Below are 18,457 nucleotides of genomic sequence, written 5' to 3' on the forward strand. Positions count from 1 at the left end.
TTTTTCAACTGAAATTAGATATTTGCACTAGAAACTAGAGAGATATACTTGGTAAGATTTTGTGTTTTTGCAGTGTAGTAGTCGACTCCTGCAGTTTTATCTCCTAAAATAAACAATTGTTTCCTGTTTATGAGGAAACTGTCAGAGATGAGAACTTGGCTTGAATAAAATTCAGTCTGCAGAGTTGAAGTTGGAATAAAAATGTATTTTATTTGTCGTGCTTTTGGATTCAGTTCCCCCCGGCTCCCCGTTCGGTCGGGCCAGTGTAAAAAGTGGCGGGAAGATGGACAGCTCATCTTACTTCCGGCGCAAAGAGAAACGCTTCCGGTTCTTCATCCGGCGGATGGTGAAAGCTCAGAGTTTCTACTGGATCGTTCTGTGCCTGGTGGGCCTCAACACGCTGTGCGTGGCCATCGTCCACTACGACCAGCCGGACTGGCTGACCAGAGCGCTCTGTGAGTGATCACCACTCCACGCTGACGAAAGCCAGACGTTCACGATGATCGCGTTAATTAAAAGTTTCATTTACAACCAGACACAGCAGAGCTGGTGTTTCTGGGTTTGTTCCTGACGGAGATGACCTTGAAGATGTACGGCCTCGGAGTGAGAAATTACTTCCACTCGTCCTTCAACTGCTTTGATTTTGGGGTAAGTGGCTGGAATCAAAATGGCTTCCTTCAGTCTTTTGATGGTTTTAATGGCTTGTTCCAGTTAGGCTGGCCAGGCTGATCTGAAGCCTCATTTATGATCAGGGTTGATGCTTCGATATGAAGCTGTGAAAAATAGCAGGAAGAATCCGATCAGCTGTTTAAATGCAAAACTGCAGATATGAAACCAAAAAACCTACAAAACCTCTTGACGAGAACTCTGGGTCGTTTCGAATGCATCTGTTAACCTCAAGTGAACTACAGCGCAGTGCATTCTGGGTAAGTACAGCCAAAACAAGGATGCTAACTAGCGCTAGCACGAGAAACGTCTCCTGATCTTTTACCAGGCGACATACAATCACTAAAATCTGACACTACTCCATTTATGTTTACATTTTGTGAAGCAGGAAGATGTCTTACTCAGAGGTTTTTGTGTTGTTTACTTCAGTGGTTGTTGGTGCAGCGCCCCCACAGGCCAGGAGCAGAACATCTTTTTCACTTAGTTTGGTTGGTTTTAAACAGAACCGCAGCAGCTGAAAATGTAACAAGTATTGCAAATTTGATCCCCAATTGAACAAAACAAAATGATGTTTAGGAATAAAACAATCAAAAACACCAGATTAAGCTTTAAGACGTTGCACTCAGAGTTTGCTGAACACAATTAACTCGTTTTCTTGCAGTTTAATTGTCGTCATCAGATCTAAAAGCATCTGCTGCCGTCTCCTCCGTTGTGTTTAGGTGATTGTGGGAAGTATTTTTGAGGTCATCTGGGACATGATAAAACCAGGAGCATCGTTTGGGATCAGCGTGCTGAGGGCCCTGAGACTCCTCCGGATTTTCAAAGTCACCAAGTGAGTTTGTTTCAGGAAAGCTGCTGTCAGGACGACTTCTGTTCAGCAAACAAACATTTGGCTTCTTATGCACTTGGCAGCTGATGGCCTGTTAGGCCTTCAGAGCATTTTGGATTTGCTTCAAACTCTGAGTGTCCTACATTGCCTCTATTCAAAAAGAAAGAGAAATCTGTATTGATGGAACATTAAAAGTGACCTATTATGCTTCCTTGAAGAGGTTGGGTTGGTCTATTTACATTTTTTACCCAAAATCAAGATAATGAGATTTTAGTCTGATCAGTTATGCCAGTTTTGAGATGTTTTAGGGTCTCTGTCACTTTAAGTCAGTCTTTCTCAAACTGTGGTCCCTGCACCAGTAATGGGCACCCCCTACTGGTCCGCCAGGTACTGCATGTAAACCACCATTTATCTTCCGTGACGTCAGCTCAATGTGCGACGCTACACAAAGGATTGTGTTAAAAATAATAATGGAAAATCGGCTTAATGATGTATTTTTTTCAATTTAAATCATTAAATAAAAAAACTTCTGATTCACTATATTTGTTTTGCATAAATAACCCTTTTAACCAACCTTTAATTCAATGCTTTTCTTTCTGCTCTCAGATACTGGAACTCGTTGAGGAATCTCGTCGTTTCCCTTCTCAACTCCATGAAGTCCATCATCAGCCTGCTCTTCCTCCTCTTCCTCTTCATTGTGGTCTTCGCTTTGCTCGGCATGCAGCTCTTCGGTGGACAGTGAGTAATATTTCCAACATGCCGTCGTCTCCGTTGCTCCGTCGTACACACAAACCCCCAGCGACTCCTCCAAGATCCTCTCCTGTCCTTCTGCTTGTGATCCCTGGACTGATGCTGCGGCGGCGGTGACAAACATGTCGGCGCAGCAGGTAGCTGGCTGAGAGGCAGCGCCAACTGGAGCCCTTTGAATATCACTCCCAGCAGGAGCGTCGTGTCGTCTAATGACAGGAACACCTCCTGATCCCAGAGCTGGCTGCACATAATCAAAGGCCTGGCATCTGGCCCACGTTCTGAATCAATTTACACACAAACCTTTTATATTGCAGCCCACATCACTGCTGGGACTTTGTGGTGGTGAAATGTTGTCATTCATAGAGCAGCTTCTCGGTGAGACTTTATGCACTTTTACAGCCGATTGAGGAACAATCGTCCTGACTTTTCCTGGAAACAGTTTGGTTTTTACTGGCAAACTGTGCTGTCAAATTTTGCTAAATGATAAAATGTTCCAGTATCTATGACGATAAACGACAATATTGTTGTTTTGAGTCTAGAGATGGATGGTAAATTAATAATATATATCGCAATAAACATGCAATCAATATCAATAGGTAGATAATACATCTGAGAATATTGAGTGGTCAATAAATAAAACCACAAGGCATTCTGGGAGATGTAGGCAAAGGAAAGACTTTCTAGGTAAGCTAGGTTGGAAACTACTAACTCACTGACACTTTGGTTGCCTAGCAACAGCCTGCTGTGTAAGAAACAGTTTCAAATCCCCCCTCCCCCAACTTTGGTTACCTAGCAACAATCTGCTGAGTAACTGACGCAGTAGCAGTTTCAAGTTTCCCCACTCCACCTCAAAACTGCTTAAAAATAAAAAACAACATGAAGAGAAAACTGGATAAAAGTAACTTTTGATTGAATGGGACAGGAAGTGCTTTTATTTTGATACTTCCAGTTAAAAGTGTGCTTGCAATGCAAGCTAGCTTCGACATCGAGAAAACCTCGGATGTAATTTATGCTTATTTTCTTCTGAAATGATCCATTTAAGGTTCGGTTGTAATAACATTCCAACCAAATGTTATTCATTATTATGAAGCTACAGTTAGCGTAGCCTTTAACATCCAACAACACCACTGACTAAAAATAATTTGCATCGTTTCACAATAAAATGTCTGTAGCAACTTCTTTTTACTCTTTATTAAATAAAGTAAAAACTGCTGCTAGGATCAGATGAGGAGTCCAAGTCAAGTCTCAAGTCTGTAGGAAAAAAATCTCCCCAGGTTTTTTATTTTCAAATTCAAAAATACTTTAATGATCTGAAAGGGAAATTAAATGCGTAGTTCCCTGAACTGGGAGTGATCTGCGCCATCTTAGCAGGGAAGCGTAGCGGGCCGATGACTTTGAGACCAACAAAAACAAAACGTGGACATTCCTGACCGATGGGCGAGAAAGCTACATGAACAAAATGGCTGCTACTGGATCGACCCGTATGAGAACTCTTCATGTGAATAACAAGGTTCTGGTGACTGGCAGAGTGAGGTCATGTTCTAACAAACACACAGGCTACATGTCCGTCTTAGCCGGCACATAAAAGCTACATTAGCTAAGCTAACTTTCCTCGGTCGGCCGTAAGTAAACATCACTGATATTATTACAGAGCTGGGTAGAGTAATCAATAATTGTGATCTAGTAATAGTTGTAATGTTCTTACAGCTAGTTCTTTTTTATTGTTGTCATAGCAACTCCATAGCAACTGCCTACCAAGATGGCCGTCAGTTATAAAGTTCCGGAAAGTGTGATGTCACATGGGAACTATGTATTCAAATTCAATAATACTTTATTGATCCCAAAGGGAAACAAAATAATAATAATAATAATATTTTTGCCTCTGAAGTCTGAAGCTCCAGCTGCCATCTTGTTGTTGGTCGTATTTTCTCCCAGTGACTGTCGGCCCCGCGCGTCGTTGCGCTTTAGGACAGCAGGCCGTTGCCATGGTTCCCAGCTTAATTGTGCGACATCATTAGCGTTACTTGGCTGTCAGCTGATGGACATGTGTGAGATGAGTCTGACACCAACAAGATGTGTGTAGTTAGCCGAGCGTATCGGACCGAACACGTTTCCCCTAATCAATTATTTCCTCGTCTTTCTCTAGACTGAACTCCTGCTCAGCGTGTAAAGGAGCATCTTGTATTGTTTTTTAAATGTTCCTGAGCAAAGATCATGAGTCATCTTCTGAGTAACCTAAAAATAGTCTGTTCTCTGTCAGCTGTGGTGTAACAAAGGAAAACACAACCTTTTTCTTCTGAGCAGAAACCTGAACGCTCTCGCTGGGCTAAATGGTGAGAATTGAAAATGAGCAGCAGAGAGAAGTTTCCCTGCTGAGACTCTGTGGACCTGAGCTGCGTTTGGAGAGAAAGAAAATGTCTGAAGGAGCAATTTGTTCTTCTGATTCCAGCTTCAGAGCTTCTTTGTCGATTAGCTCTGACTTTGTGGTTCTCAGCAGACTCGATGTTCTTATGTTTACAGCCAGAGATAATTCACAGATTCTGCTGCGCTCAAACTGTTTACTCTGAGTTTCAGTTGGATTTCTTTCAGTTTGACATTTCGGCGTTTGGTATCTAAAAGATTTGGCATTTAGTTAAAAGGATAAAAAAGAAAAGAGGTTGATCTGTGGTGATCAGTCCTTCCAAACCATTGGAAAAAATACCAAATGTTTTGTTTTCATGCTAATCACATGACTGCAACCCTTAGATTTAGGATCATAATAGAAAATAAAGTAGATTTAAGTGACGATGTTGTTGCTGGTTGGACCGGTCTGAATGTCCAGTAAGCTGGAGCTTTTCAGAGTTCAGAGTTGACTGGGCAGCAGATGAAACATCCACTGGTTACAAACCAGTAACAGGATTTCTGAACGTTCAACATGTCAAACCTGGAAGCAGAAAACAGGAAATGTCTCGGATGGATGGATGGACGGATGGTTGGATGGATGGATGGATGGATGGATGGATGGATGGATGGATGGATGGATGGATGGTCGGACGGATGGTTGGATGGATGGATGGATGGATGGATGGATGGATGGATGGATGGATGGATGGACGGATGGTTGGATGGATGGATGGATGGATGGATGGATGGATTCTTTCTTCTCATTTTGTCTCCTGGATTTCATTAATTCATAATAAATAAATGTAAGTGTCTACAAATCAAATATCTATAAATCAAATATCTACAAATCAAATATCTATAAATCAAATATCTACAAATCAAATATCTATAAATCAAATATCTGTATGATGTTAATCTTCCTCAGCATTCAGAGGAAACTAAAGAACCGTTTTTCCTCCCAGCTGCTCTACAGGATCATTGCTGGTCCAAATCATACTGACCAACAGACTCTCACTCCTGTAGAACCAGAACCGTTGGGGCTCGGCATTAAGCCGCCTCCTCTGGTTGGTTCACAATAAAAAATGAAAACCTGCTGCTGTTGTGTTCAGGATTAGATGAAACTGCTGGGAACAAACTGAGCGTCATGTGACTCCGGTTCCCAGGGTGGAGGTAATGGAGTCTCCGTGGTCGCGCTCCCAATCCCCATTATCAGGATAAACAGAGCAACACGCTCGCCGCTCAGCGCTGCTAATCCCTGAAGAGAAGAAGAAGAAGAACGGGAGGAATGGAAGGAAAAGTGGGAACAAATGGAAAAGATGATGGAGGGATGGAACCGGGAAGGAGAATATTTAATCCATCGCTGTGAAAATCCCACCAGCACTTTAAACACTTTATTTTATCTTAAATGAGTTTAGTCCTCTGCTGCACTTAAAAAAAATAACTATATGTGGAATAATGTTTAAAAGCTGTTGGAAGTAATTTCAGGAAACTGTAAAGTTGCACTGTAAAAACTGAACTGCAATGTTTGGGTTTATTTAACCTGGCTTAACAGGAAGAAAAACTAAATATTTAATTCACAAACTAAATATATACACCGTGTTCCAAATTATTATGCAAGTGATATTTTCTCAGATATTTATTTTTTTCAAACTACAAACACAAAGCATGACTCCACCACCTCCTTGCTGACGTCACAGCCGTGTTGGGACGTGGTGGCTGTTCACCACCAATCCACTACTGCGTCCATCTGGACCATCCAGGGTTGCACAGCAGTCATCAGTGAACATTTAGGTCCCTCTTGAAAATGAGATCTAGATCTCAACGGGGTTTACCTGATTAAATAAAGGAATATATGTCTGTTTGAAAATGAATCTTCATGTACGGCTGGGCCCACTGCTTCCGGTTCTGCTTGTGAGCTCTGGTTAGGGGCCCAATAGTAGGTTGATGCACCACAAGCCTCTGGAGGATCCTCCATCTTGAGGCTCCAGAGGCTCCAGCAGCTTCAAATAACAGTTTGCTGCTTTAAGGGCATTTTAACAGCTGCTCTCTGAATCCCATGAATTTATCTAACAGAAAACTTCCTCTTTATGCCTTTATCTGTACAAACGCAAACAAAATTTTTAGTTCTAAACTAAATGTTTAAGTCTGAGTTAAATACTTTGTTTTCAAACTCTAAATTGAGTATTTAGTTTAACTTAATATTTAGTTTCAAAATAAATATTCTTTTTCCAAGCAAAATATTTTGCTCGGACAGAAATCTTTAGCTTGCTAACTAAATATTTCGTATATATTTTCTATACATAACAGAAGAGATTTTTCTACTTTTCCAAATAAACTTGCTTCGCCAAACATCATTTATAATTACATCATTACTTTTGCTAACTTTGACAATTCCAGCTAACTAAAAGTCAAAACATAATAACTTAGAAAATAAAATGATACAAAACACAAATAAAACTAAGATTTTTCATACAGAAACATTCGTGTTTCCTAATATGGACAGTATGGCTCTCCACCCAGGAGGCCATTGCTTCAGGGGCGCCATCAACGTTTAGAACAGTCACCAATTGCACTATAGACAGCAAAAAAAATTAAGTGGAAGGAGAAAAACGTGCAAAGCAACAAGCACAATAATTATAATTTTATTGGCTTTTTCATATTATTCTTTTAAAACTGATAAGTTTTGAAACATTTTTAAGTTTTATTTCTGTTAGGATCTGAAGAAGTTTTATATATATTAATATTTTTATGAGACATTTTTTAAATGAAACACAAATACAGCTGGTGAGAGTCCTTAAGTTTGAATCTGCCAACTGATTTTCATACTACTGGTTTTAAATCCCACAGAAAATTATATTTTTAAGTTTTTTAGTTTTTTTTTAGTTTTGTGATTTTCTTTTTAATGAAGCGTTTTTGATTCTCCAGGTTTAACTTTGAAGATGAGACACCAACAACAAACTTTGATACCTTCCCAGCAGCCATCCTCACTGTGTTCCAGGTAAAATAACCACAGGAAAATGGAAAAATGGCCAAACAAAGCTCTTTATCTGAATTCAAATTAGCTTAAAATAATCTCTTTTGTCCCCAGATGAGCTCTGTGATAATCCTTCAATTAGTCTGTGCTCATCCCCCTTTGCTCTGTGAAGTGATTTAATCCACAGTCCGTTTACGAAGCAGCCTGCGTTTTCCTCAGATCCTGACCGGCGAGGACTGGAACGCCGTCATGTACCATGGCATCGAGTCTCAGGGCGGCGTTCGGCGTGGGATGTACTCCTCCATCTACTTCATCGTCCTCACGCTCTTTGGAAACTGTATCCTCTTCGGTGCAACAGCAGAACTTAAATATGAGGCAAAAATAGCTATATTTTATATATATATATGCAGTGGCCCTTAAACACCTTAGAAAACCTGAACTAGCAAACTAAATTGAGGCTATCCTTGAACTGTGATCCAGGGCCACCCAGAATCATTCATAGGGCCACAAATGGCCCCCGGCCCGCACTTTGGACACCCCTGTTTTAAACCGTTTACTGTTTTACAGCAATGCATTCTGGGTACAGAATAAACATCATTATCTGCCATGATGACGAAGAGAAATGTTGTCATTTTGAATGTAGTTCAGAAGTGCACACACCTCCAAGTTGCGCATAGAAGGTTAGACTGAACAAAGCAGTTCAAATTCAAAAAGTGAACAAAAAAAGCAAAGCTTTCGATTTGTGTTAGAGAGATGAAGAAGGATTGCTATATGCAGAATGAGGAAAAATAAAAAATATTTCTAATTCAGTTGTACTACTGTCATAAAAACTGCAGAATTTTGCACAGATTTTAGATTTTGTGTGCATAATTCATTCCTTTCCATCCTTATCTGGTTTTTCTCACAGTGAGTGCTGGAGTCCTGATGCTGTTTGCAAGGCTGAAACTGACGGTTGAGGTGTAGAAACACACACAGATTGTTTTATTTCTCATATTGTGAATAAATGTCGTACTACAGATTCAACATCACTGGCAGAAGCATCGTGTTAAAAGCCATCAGGACATTTATGTTGCATTTGTATCAAATTATCACTGACTTTCACCAACTTTCTGAATTTGTCACTCAGTTGTGACTCCTATTGTCTCTCAAATCTAATAAATGAAAATTAAAGTTGTCCAATATCAGATTTAGTGGAAATAAAGATAATAAAAGGTGTATATTTTTTAAATATATTTTGCCACTATGTGTATTTTTTTCCTGAAAGTTGTGATTCAGACACTTTGCTAAACGTCTTCTTGGCCATCGCTGTTGATAACCTCGCCAACGCCCAAGAGCTGACAAAGGTGGGCTCAGAAATCACCAAGACCAATGGAAAGTAGTTTATATTCTCCTGTGTCCTCAAGATATTCGGCTGAGAGACATAAAACCTGAGCTTTGGGTTGGCAGGATGAAGAGGAGCAGGAGGAAGCAGCCAATAAGAAGCTCGCTCTGCAGAAAGCTCTGGAAGTAAAAGAAGTCAGCCCGATGTCAGCCGCCAACATTTCCATCGCTGCGTAAGTTTCTGCCTCCTTCTCGCTCTGTTTGCTCCCACAAAGGAGGGAAATATGTTTGTTTTTCTATATTTCTCTCTCTGGATGTTCTCCCCTCTCCGTCTCAGAAACGTGTTTTTGTTTGTTTGCATTTCTCCTCATCTTATCCCCGTAATGACCCTCCTCTAGCTGTTGTCTTCTCCAACTTTATCTGCAATTAAGGAAGCACTGAGTTTCAACTAACAGCTTTCACCTAATTGTTTGTTTTACTGCTGAGTTTAATTAACATTTTACTAAAAAAACAATGAAAGAAGATTTTATTCACTCCTGTTTGTTGCTCTCTGTTCTACAGATATTATACAGATATATATTTAAGATGTCAAATCTGCACGAAAATATCAGGATAAAATTAGCTTTGCAAATGAATAATATTGCAAATGTTATTTGCAATATTATAATATTATAACATACTGTAAATGTATATTACAGTATATTACTATAATATACTGTAATATATTAATGTAATGGTGAGTTTTGTGAGACAAAATCACACCAAACTTTTAATATTTCCATGAAAATGACTAAATAAAAACTGTTCAGATTTATGTAGCTTCTGAAGAAACAAAGAAAAATTTTCCACAAAGTTTCATCAGTGGATTTTGTTGATGTGTTTAATTGTACAACAGCATATTAAAAAATGGGAGTACATTTCTGCCAAAAAAAAATTCTAGACGAAAATCTAAAATTATCTGAGTTTGAAATAACTCAGAAATGTTCTTCAAAATTTCAAAAAGAATAGTTTCAAAAGTTAATTTTTTTTACTTTTTAAAGTTTTTTCCAATTTTTCAAAGTTTTCTTTCCAAATAAAATCTGACACTAATCTCCAAATCTCAGAGTTTTTTTTTTCTTCTGGCAGTTCTTCAACTTTTGAAACTCAGAAATGTTCATCTTTTTTCAATAAATTTTTTTAAATTAATCTCAAATTTTAATTTTTTTCTAGCAAATTTTCAACTTTTCAAACTGAAATTTCTAAGTTCTTTTTCTCGAAAATCTTTGTTCTCATTCTCAAAATTTCTGAGTTTTTTTTTTTCTTTTTTTTCTGAAAATAGTCTCAAAATTTCTGAGTTCTATAGCAAATGTTAAATTTTTATGACTCTGAAATGTTCTTGTTTTTCTAGAAAATTTCTTAAATTAATCTAAAAGTTTCTAAGTTTTTTAGGCTGAAATTTACTCCTAATTTTTTCCATCTATAGTGATCCTGATGCGCTGCAGTAACTAACTGAACTGGCAAACCAATTTCAGGATATTCTTGATTAAGGGCCCCAAATGGCCCCCAGACAGAGACTGTAAAGACTAATTGAATTTGTACACCTAATAGTGAAGCTACTGTAAAAATAGGAGCAAACATGTCAGCTAATCTGTTCACATAAAAACAAGCAGAAAGGTTAAAGGTCAGGATGAGCTCCATAATATTGGATTTGCTAATTTTCAGTTTTAATTTTTGCCCAGCTTTTATATTATTGTTACAGGTTTCACAGCCGTCTACTCATGTGACTAATTGATTAATTGATTTGCTCCTTAATTGCCATTTTCCCCACTGAGAATGACGTCATTTAGACCCGGCAGCTGATCAGTGCTGAACGTCTCCAGGTGTTTTGCTTCCCAGTCGTTCTCCTTTGTTGTTGTGTGATGTTGTGCGTTTGGTTTCTGCATGTCAGAAAGATTTCCTCTGGTTGTTGACTGTTATGATAAAAGGCTTGTGGTTTTGTTTTGTTTTGACTGGACAGGTTTTGTTTTTGTTTGATTCCTGTTGAGAAAAACTCAGGGTTTCATTCCCAAATCCTTCTCCAGCTCACAGTGCAGTAAAGTATTAAGTCAGGACTTTTTGGAAATGTTGATACCATAATTTGGTGCAAATATTCTGAATTTGGCATCGGGGATGCTAATCCTGGATTTTGCTGCAAGCTAACAGTCCATGAGTGCTAATAATAACTTCCTGTAACATTTATCTTTGCTACATAGCTAATCCTAGTCTTTCTGTAGTCAATCAATAACATCATGTAGCAGTTAGCGTTGCTACAGTGTTTATCCTAGCTTCTTGGTGCAGCTAGCTCAACTGGAGTGCTAACAATAATGTCATGTAGCAGTTGGCTTTGCTGCAGCTACAATTAGCTTCTAACAGTAACATCTTGTAGCAGTTAGTGTTGCTACAGTGCTTAACCTAGCTTCTTGCTGCAGCTAGCTGTACTAGAATGCTAACGATAATTTAATGTAGCAGTTGGCTTTGCTACATGGCTAATTCAAGTCTTTTTCTGCAGCTAGTTGTACTCAGGTCCTGTCAGTAACATTTTGTAGCAGTTAGCTTTACTATGGTGCTAATCCTATTTCCAAAAGCTCAAGATTTTTGTGTTTTCAAACTTTTTTTTTTCTTTTAGAAAACATCTGAGATTACTCTCAAAATAAATTCCAGATTTTTTTATTTATTTTTTTGTTCTATCTACAATGGCCCTAATTCGTTGTCATACCAGAAACTCCAGATGAAAGTTTAGTTTTAGTAGCAAAGCAAAAAGATTCAAAGCTGTTTGTTCTTTAATTATGAGAATAAAACTTGCCTGTTTTCAAATCTTCGCGCTCTGGAATGAAACTCCTGGATGGTTTTTGGTTTTTGTCGAATCGCTCCGGGCTCAGGTTGCTGTTGTGTTTTCAGAGCAGCTTCATAGAAACTGTGTGAATCACAGAGTGTAGGGACAGGTGGACGGCACCGACAGGTAAACACACCGTCCACCTGCTCCCTCCACATTTCTCGTCTCATTCTTTTCCTTTTGTTTTTGTTCTGCATGTACAGTTTTGTAAAGCAAAATCGAGATGCACTCTCTCGCAGGTCGTCCGTCACCAGCATTCAGTCACCGTGAGTTATCGCTCTCTCAATTTTCTGCTCCTTCCTTTCTTTCCTTCCTTTTGTCCTTTATTCTCTCTCCATCGCTTAATTCCTCCCATTTTACCATTGACACTTTATCCTGCTCTTAAAACGAATCTTTCCCACTCTCCTACTTGTTTTCTCCTGTTTTAGACTTAAGCTTTCAAAGGCTAACTTTTTATCTTGCTAGAAGGAACAAAATGTTGTGTTTAGTTCATTACATAAAGCGGTAGAGTTGGAGTGTAAAGTGACAGTAACTAGTGTTTCTACAGCTCATCATTGTTGGTGTCTCCAGTAATTCCTCTGCTCTGTACGCTCTGATCCCAGTAATTTGTTTATAAAAGCTTAATTTCCCAGTGTTGCTGTCAGCAAAAGTAGTTTGACATTTCCAGTGTGTTTGCCATGGCAGACCCCCGGACATGACGGTGGGATAAAGTAACCAAGAAGCCGCTCTAACATCAGTAATCTGCTCTTTGTTGGTCACAGAGGAGCGTCGGAAAACCATTATTTGCTCAACTACTTCATTTCAAAAAGTTAAAATTGCACATGACATAGCTCATAAAAACCTAAAATCCAGTTTCTGAGAAAATTAGAAAGGATTTTTATTAAAGAAATGGTTTGTTACGACCTTCACATTCACTGCAAAAGAACCAAAAAAACCCAGAAACTTAATTTTGGGGTTTTTATTAACTATAAGCCACAATTATCAGAATTATTTGAACTAATTCTCACTCTGTAAAAAAATTAATTACTGTTGCATTCCTGAAAGAAGCTATTTATTAATCTTCCAAATTATTTCTGTACAATATGGCTGACAAACATGTCACTATAAGTGTCGATATTGATAATTATCTATTAGTTTTTTGTTTAAAATATTTTAAATTAATTAAACTGTTGTCGTGACCTTTCCTGTTTTATCCAGTTTTCTTTTCATGACATTATTTTTTATTTTTAAGCTGTTAAGCGGCGCAGTGGGGAAACTTGAAACTGTTGCTGCGTCAGTTACTCAGAAGGCCGTTGCTAAGTAACCAAAGTTTGGGGGGGAGGACTTGAAACTGCTTCTCACCCCGCAGGTCGTTGCTAGGCAATCAAAGAGCGAGCGAGTGAGTTGATTCCAGCAACTTTGTTTAGCAAAAGTCTTTCCTCTGCACACATCTCCCAAAATTCTATATTATATAGATTGAATATTGAATATTAGACATATTGTATATTGTTATTGATTTATCATCCAGCCTTATTCTAATTACTTAAATAAATCTGTAAAAAAAGGCTTAAATTTGTTTATAAGATAAAAATATTTATACACGTTCTCCTATTGTTTTATGTCTTATTTCTAACAAATGACCAGTTCAGTCCTGTCAGTTAATCTCTCATTATCCAGTGCAGCCGGACCAAAACTCCCTGTCTGTGTGTGTTTGACCTGTCTGTCTGGTTCCTGTGTTTTCTCTGTCTGTGTGTCTTTTAGGAGTTATACAGTCTACTGCTCCCCCACTCGACATATCTTGAAATACAGGTGACCACATAGAAAACGGTTCCATGAATGGACATGTACAGTCAGTCTGGACTGCTAAGATAGCTCAATGTCTTAATCATTTTAATTTTCTTCCTTCTTGTTTTTTTGGGGGAAAAAATGCATGTATGCAAATTGTTTTTTGTTTTTTTTTCATCAAATATCATGTAACAGAACACTTACATGAAATAACTCTTCAATGAATGTTGTTCAAATTTAAGTACAACCTTGTTTCTTCCATCACATATAGGGGCGAAAGCAGCAGACATGGAATCGAATGCATGTCATTAATTTATCCTCAGCAGATACAATCACCTCCATAAGCAGGAGTTTTATCAGGCTACATTGTAATCCCTGTTTCACATCTTACTGAAAATGGATCCTAGAGGTTCCTTCCAAAACAAAGTGGGAACCAACATGGATCCCTGGGGTACACCACAGCAAACAGGAAAATCCTTCACAAATATGGTCTAAACCAGGACAGAACTGGCAGTGAAAAGACCATAAAAAATCCTGAGTCTTATTCAAAATGTGAACAAAATGTGAATAAGAGTCTTCACAAAGTCGTCACAAACGCCACAGACAATGGCGAATGGACACATTTAAATATGTTGAAGCACGGTAAGGCTGAAAAACGTATCACGATACATACGTTTCATATCGGTCAATATTGATAATTATTGATTAGTTTTGTGCCAAGTATCTAAAATGTTACCAAACTGTGGCCATGGTATAGAGATAATCTGTGAAAAATTTATTTCCTCTGCCTTCTCCCAGTGCTATCTAGAAACGACCAATCAGAGACAGGAGAGTTTCAGTGCTGTCAATCACAATCTCATGTGGCTGCTCATCCCTGTGCTGCAGCAAACGCAGCCTGTTGTGAATGCTCAGTCTAGTTAGCATAGCTACCAATGACAGCAGATAAAAATTTTCCTTTAATGATAAGATTTTTCTCCACCATTAGAACATTTAGCAGTGAGTGAATGAGGATGATTGACAGCACTAAGACCCTCCTCCTGGTTCTGATTGGTTATTTTGGTCGGAAACGTTGCATTACTTTAGCTAGCAATAGTAGCTCAGGTGGAGGAGATTGATTGTTTTCACAGATTAAATGTCTCATAACAAACTGTCACAACATGGTGACATCTTTAACAAATATGGAGAAAACATTTTTTTATTAAAGTTATTATCTGCAGCTTGAATAAAATACAACTACATAGCATTTTTTGCTTCATAGGCAATATTTTGCACGTTGCCTATGACTGTTGCTGGTGGGGAGAGACATTTCAGTATATAAAACTAATAGAAAAATTAAGAAACCTACTTGCAAACTGTATGTGGACCATGTAAAATTCATGAGAAGTAAATATTGTGCTAGTTATCAGTAATGGACCAAAGAAAGCAAAGCAGTAGCAAGCCTTTAAATTTTGACGCTTTTGAAAGATTAGAAAGACAGCAGCTGCGGGGGGGGGGGCAATTTAATTTTTTGCCATGGGGCCCAAGATTCCTGGCAGCGCCCCTGACCGTGAAGTCTTTTATGGGAACTGTAAAATATTCCAGTCAGATTTTAGAGAAACTGTCCAACAGCAAAAGTTTTTCTCAAACTGGGTCATCAATGGGTCAATAATACCAAACACAGGATCATCGAGTTAATCAGCTACAATATTATGGGATGGACTTAGATTTTTACCACTTACATTAAGAACATCAGGAAAATCCGACCTGAGAACATTTTACTAAACTGGAAGTGAGATTTATAAACTGAGGTGACAGATTTACTGTTTTTCCATCATTCAGCTGGAACTTACTGGGATCCATATATCAGACCATTAGGCTACGTTCACACAGCAGGTCTTGGCGTTCAGTTCCCTTTTTATTTTTTTTTTGTATGGTAGTTCATACTGATAATACATCGCTCCCACAAGTCGGAACTGAAAGTGATCCGCCATCTTGGTAGCCAAACGCAGCGTAAAGCATAGACTATAATAACTATAACTAACAATAATAATACTTATTTTGTTAGCCTTAGTTAATGATAACTTCATTTTGTTCATTTTAATTAAAGATGATAACCTTTATTTTGTTAGTGTTAGTTAACTATAAGTTTATTTTCTTAGTTTTAATTAACAATAGCTATCTTTTTTAAATTGATGATAACCTTTATTTTGTTAGCCTTAGTTAACTATATTAAACTTTATTCCATTAGTTTTAGTTCAGTATATTATCCTCGGTTCAGACTGGTGTGAAAAAGCCAGATTCATATTTTCCTGCTGTGTGAACATAGCCTTAGCGTTAGCATTAGCGTTAGCATTAGCGTTAGCATTAGCGCTCTCTTAGCTACATCTAATTAGTGAAAACGTTTCTTCATTTTCCTCTTCATGTGATCGTTTAACTCGCCATCCATCGACCTAAATCTGCTGTTTCTGCTCATCCAGACGCTTTTCTGGGAATGTGTCAGCCACAGATGTCATGGCTCCGGCCCATCAGAACTCATCAGAACCTGAGATTTACTCACCGTGTTTTGGTTGGATGCTTGCAGCAAGGAGCAGCAGCGTTCTGCAAAGACCATGTCGGTGTGGGAGCAGCGGACCAACCAGCTGAGGAAGCACAACATGAAGACCAGCACCGAGGCGCTGTTCAACGAGCTGGACCCGGACGAGCTCCTCGCCGCCTCCAGCGCCCTCCACCTGCACCCCGACATGAAGACGCACACCGACCGGCCGCTTGTCCTGGAGGACAAGAACGGCGACCAGCCCCGAGCCGGCGCGCCGGAGGAGGCGGCGGCGCCCGGCGTCAGGGACAGCTTCCACTCCAGGAGGCGCCACCACCACCGCGACCGGAACGGGGACGGAGGCGACGGCCAGGGGGTCCGGCGCCACAGCCACCACGGCCGCAGCAGGGAGCACAACGCCGACGCTGCCCAGGACAGAGAGAGGCTCCGCCCCCAAACCGGGTCACCGGAGGAGGAGAGAGGCCATCGTCATCACCGCTCCCGCCGCACGCCGAAGGAAGGAAACGGGCGACTGACAAACGGAGCGCAAGACGACGGGAAAGGGAGAGGAGACAACGGCAACGGGGAGAAGAAGCTGCGCTCCTCACGCATCCAGAGGTGGGCAGAGTATCCAGATGTTTACTGGAGTAAGAGACGAACGACTGCAGCAAGAAAAAGTCCAAGAAATTACTCAACCAAGAGTAAAAAACTAATCCTACTCTAGTAACTGATTGATTTGTCAGTTTGGTAGTAACTAACTAGAAAATTTCGGAAGAAATTTAGCCGGGGCCTGCCAAGGCGCGCCCGTCGGGCATGGGCCCGGCGTCGTCACGCTACAAATCGGCGTCGACGCTAAAGAACGCCGCGACGTAATCAGTGGCACGCGGAGAACCGCAAGAACGTTAAGCGAGGCGGACGTGCACCATTCGGTACGATTTAAAATGTTGTCAAGGCTTTTATTTTGGAAGTTTTGTTAAACTTCATTTCAAAGGGCCAAACTAATCCCAAGCGTAATAGTCCTTGGGTTAAAATAGTTATATAATGCTCAAAACACAAGTAGCTGATGTAAAAATATTCAAGGCTTTTATTTTGAAATTTTCAGTATGCTTCATTTTAAAGTTCTGAACTAATACCACGTGTAAGAGTGCTTTGGATGAAAAAGTCAAATAAAGCCAAAAAGAGCAATTACGTCATGTAAAAATATTCAAGGCTTTTATTTTGAAACTTTTGTTAAGCTTCATTTCAAAGGGCCAAACTAATACCATGTGTAACAGTGCTTTGGATGAAAAAGTCAAATAAAGCCAAAAAGAGCAATTACATGATGTAAAAATATTCAAGGCTTTTATTTTGAAATTTTCAGTATGCTTCATTTTAAAGTTCTGAACTAATACCACGTGTAACAGTGCTTTGGATGAAAAAGTCAAATAAAGCCAAAAAGAGCAATTACGTCATGTAAAAATATTCGAGGCTTTTATTTTGAAATTTTCAGTATGCTTCATTTCAAAGGGCCAAACTAATACCATGTGTAACAGTGCTTTGGATGAAAAAGTCATATACGGCCAAAAAGAGCAATTACATGATGTAAAAATATTCAAGGCTTTTATTTTGAAATTATTATTATGCTCCATTTTAAAGTTCCGACCTAATCCCATGTGTAACAGTGCTTTGGATGAAAAAGTCATATACGGCCAAAAAAAGCAATTACATGATGTAAAAATATTCAAGGCTTTTATTTTGAAATTTTCAGTATGCTTCATTTCAGAGGGCCAAACTAATACCACGTGTAACAGTGCTTTGGATGAAAAAGTCACATAAAGCCAAAAACAGCAATTACGTCATGTAAAAATATTCAGGGCTTTTATTTTGAAATTTTCAGTATGCTTCATTTTAAAGTTCTGAACTAATACCACGTGTAAGAGTGCTTTGGATGAAAAAGTCAAATAAAGCCAAAAAGAGCAATTACATGATGTAAAAATATTCAAGGCTTTTATTTTGAAACTTTTGTTAAGCTTCATTTCAAAGGGCCAAACTAATACCATGTGTAACAGTGCTTTGGATGAAAAAGTCAAATAAAGCCAAAAAGAGCAATTACATGATGTAAAAATATTCAAGGCTTTTATTTTGAAATTTTCAGTATGCTTCATTTTAAAGTTCTGAACTAATACCACGTGTAACAGTGCTTTGGATGAAAAAGTCAAATAAAGCCAAAAAGAGCAATTACGTCATGTAAAAATATTCAAGGCTTTTATTTTGAAATTTTCAGTATGCTTCATTTCAAAGGGCCAAACTAATACCATGTGTAACAGTGCTTTGGATGAAAAAGTCATATACGGCCAAAAAGAGCAATTACATGATGTAAAAATATTCAAGGCTTTTATTTTGAAATTATTATTATGCTCCATTTTAAAG

General features: G+C 38.8%; 1 protein-coding gene across 18 annotated transcripts in view; it reads left to right on the forward strand.

Annotated features, from left to right (window-relative positions):
• The window catches only part of LOC116724430 (voltage-dependent N-type calcium channel subunit alpha-1B-like), a 135,571-nt gene that overhangs the window by 70,987 nt on the left and 46,127 nt on the right, over positions 1-18,457 (forward strand). For 14 of the 18 annotated variants that reach the window (XM_032570113.1, XM_032570115.1, XM_032570124.1 and 11 more), the window contains exons 11-20: positions 234-455; positions 536-648; positions 1,386-1,498; positions 2,102-2,233; positions 7,553-7,625; positions 7,821-7,938; positions 8,877-8,944; positions 9,048-9,154; positions 11,976-12,038; positions 16,097-16,666. In XM_032570113.1, coding sequence (XP_032426004.1) covers positions 234-455; positions 536-648; positions 1,386-1,498; positions 2,102-2,233; positions 7,553-7,625; positions 7,821-7,938; positions 8,877-8,944; positions 9,048-9,154; positions 11,976-12,038; positions 16,097-16,666 — 1,579 coding nt within the window. Of the gene's footprint in view, positions 1-233; positions 456-535; positions 649-1,385; positions 1,499-2,101; positions 2,234-7,552; positions 7,626-7,820; positions 7,939-8,876; positions 8,945-9,047; positions 9,155-11,975; positions 12,039-13,512; positions 13,561-16,096; positions 16,667-18,457 lie in introns of all 18 variants that reach the window. The other 4 variants (XM_032570125.1, XM_032570130.1, XM_032570129.1 and 1 more) reach the window with 2 other exon arrangements.

This window comes from Xiphophorus hellerii, chromosome 8 (assembly GCF_003331165.1).
Source record: "Xiphophorus hellerii strain 12219 chromosome 8, Xiphophorus_hellerii-4.1, whole genome shotgun sequence".
Taxonomy (NCBI): domain Eukaryota; kingdom Metazoa; phylum Chordata; class Actinopteri; order Cyprinodontiformes; family Poeciliidae; genus Xiphophorus; species Xiphophorus hellerii.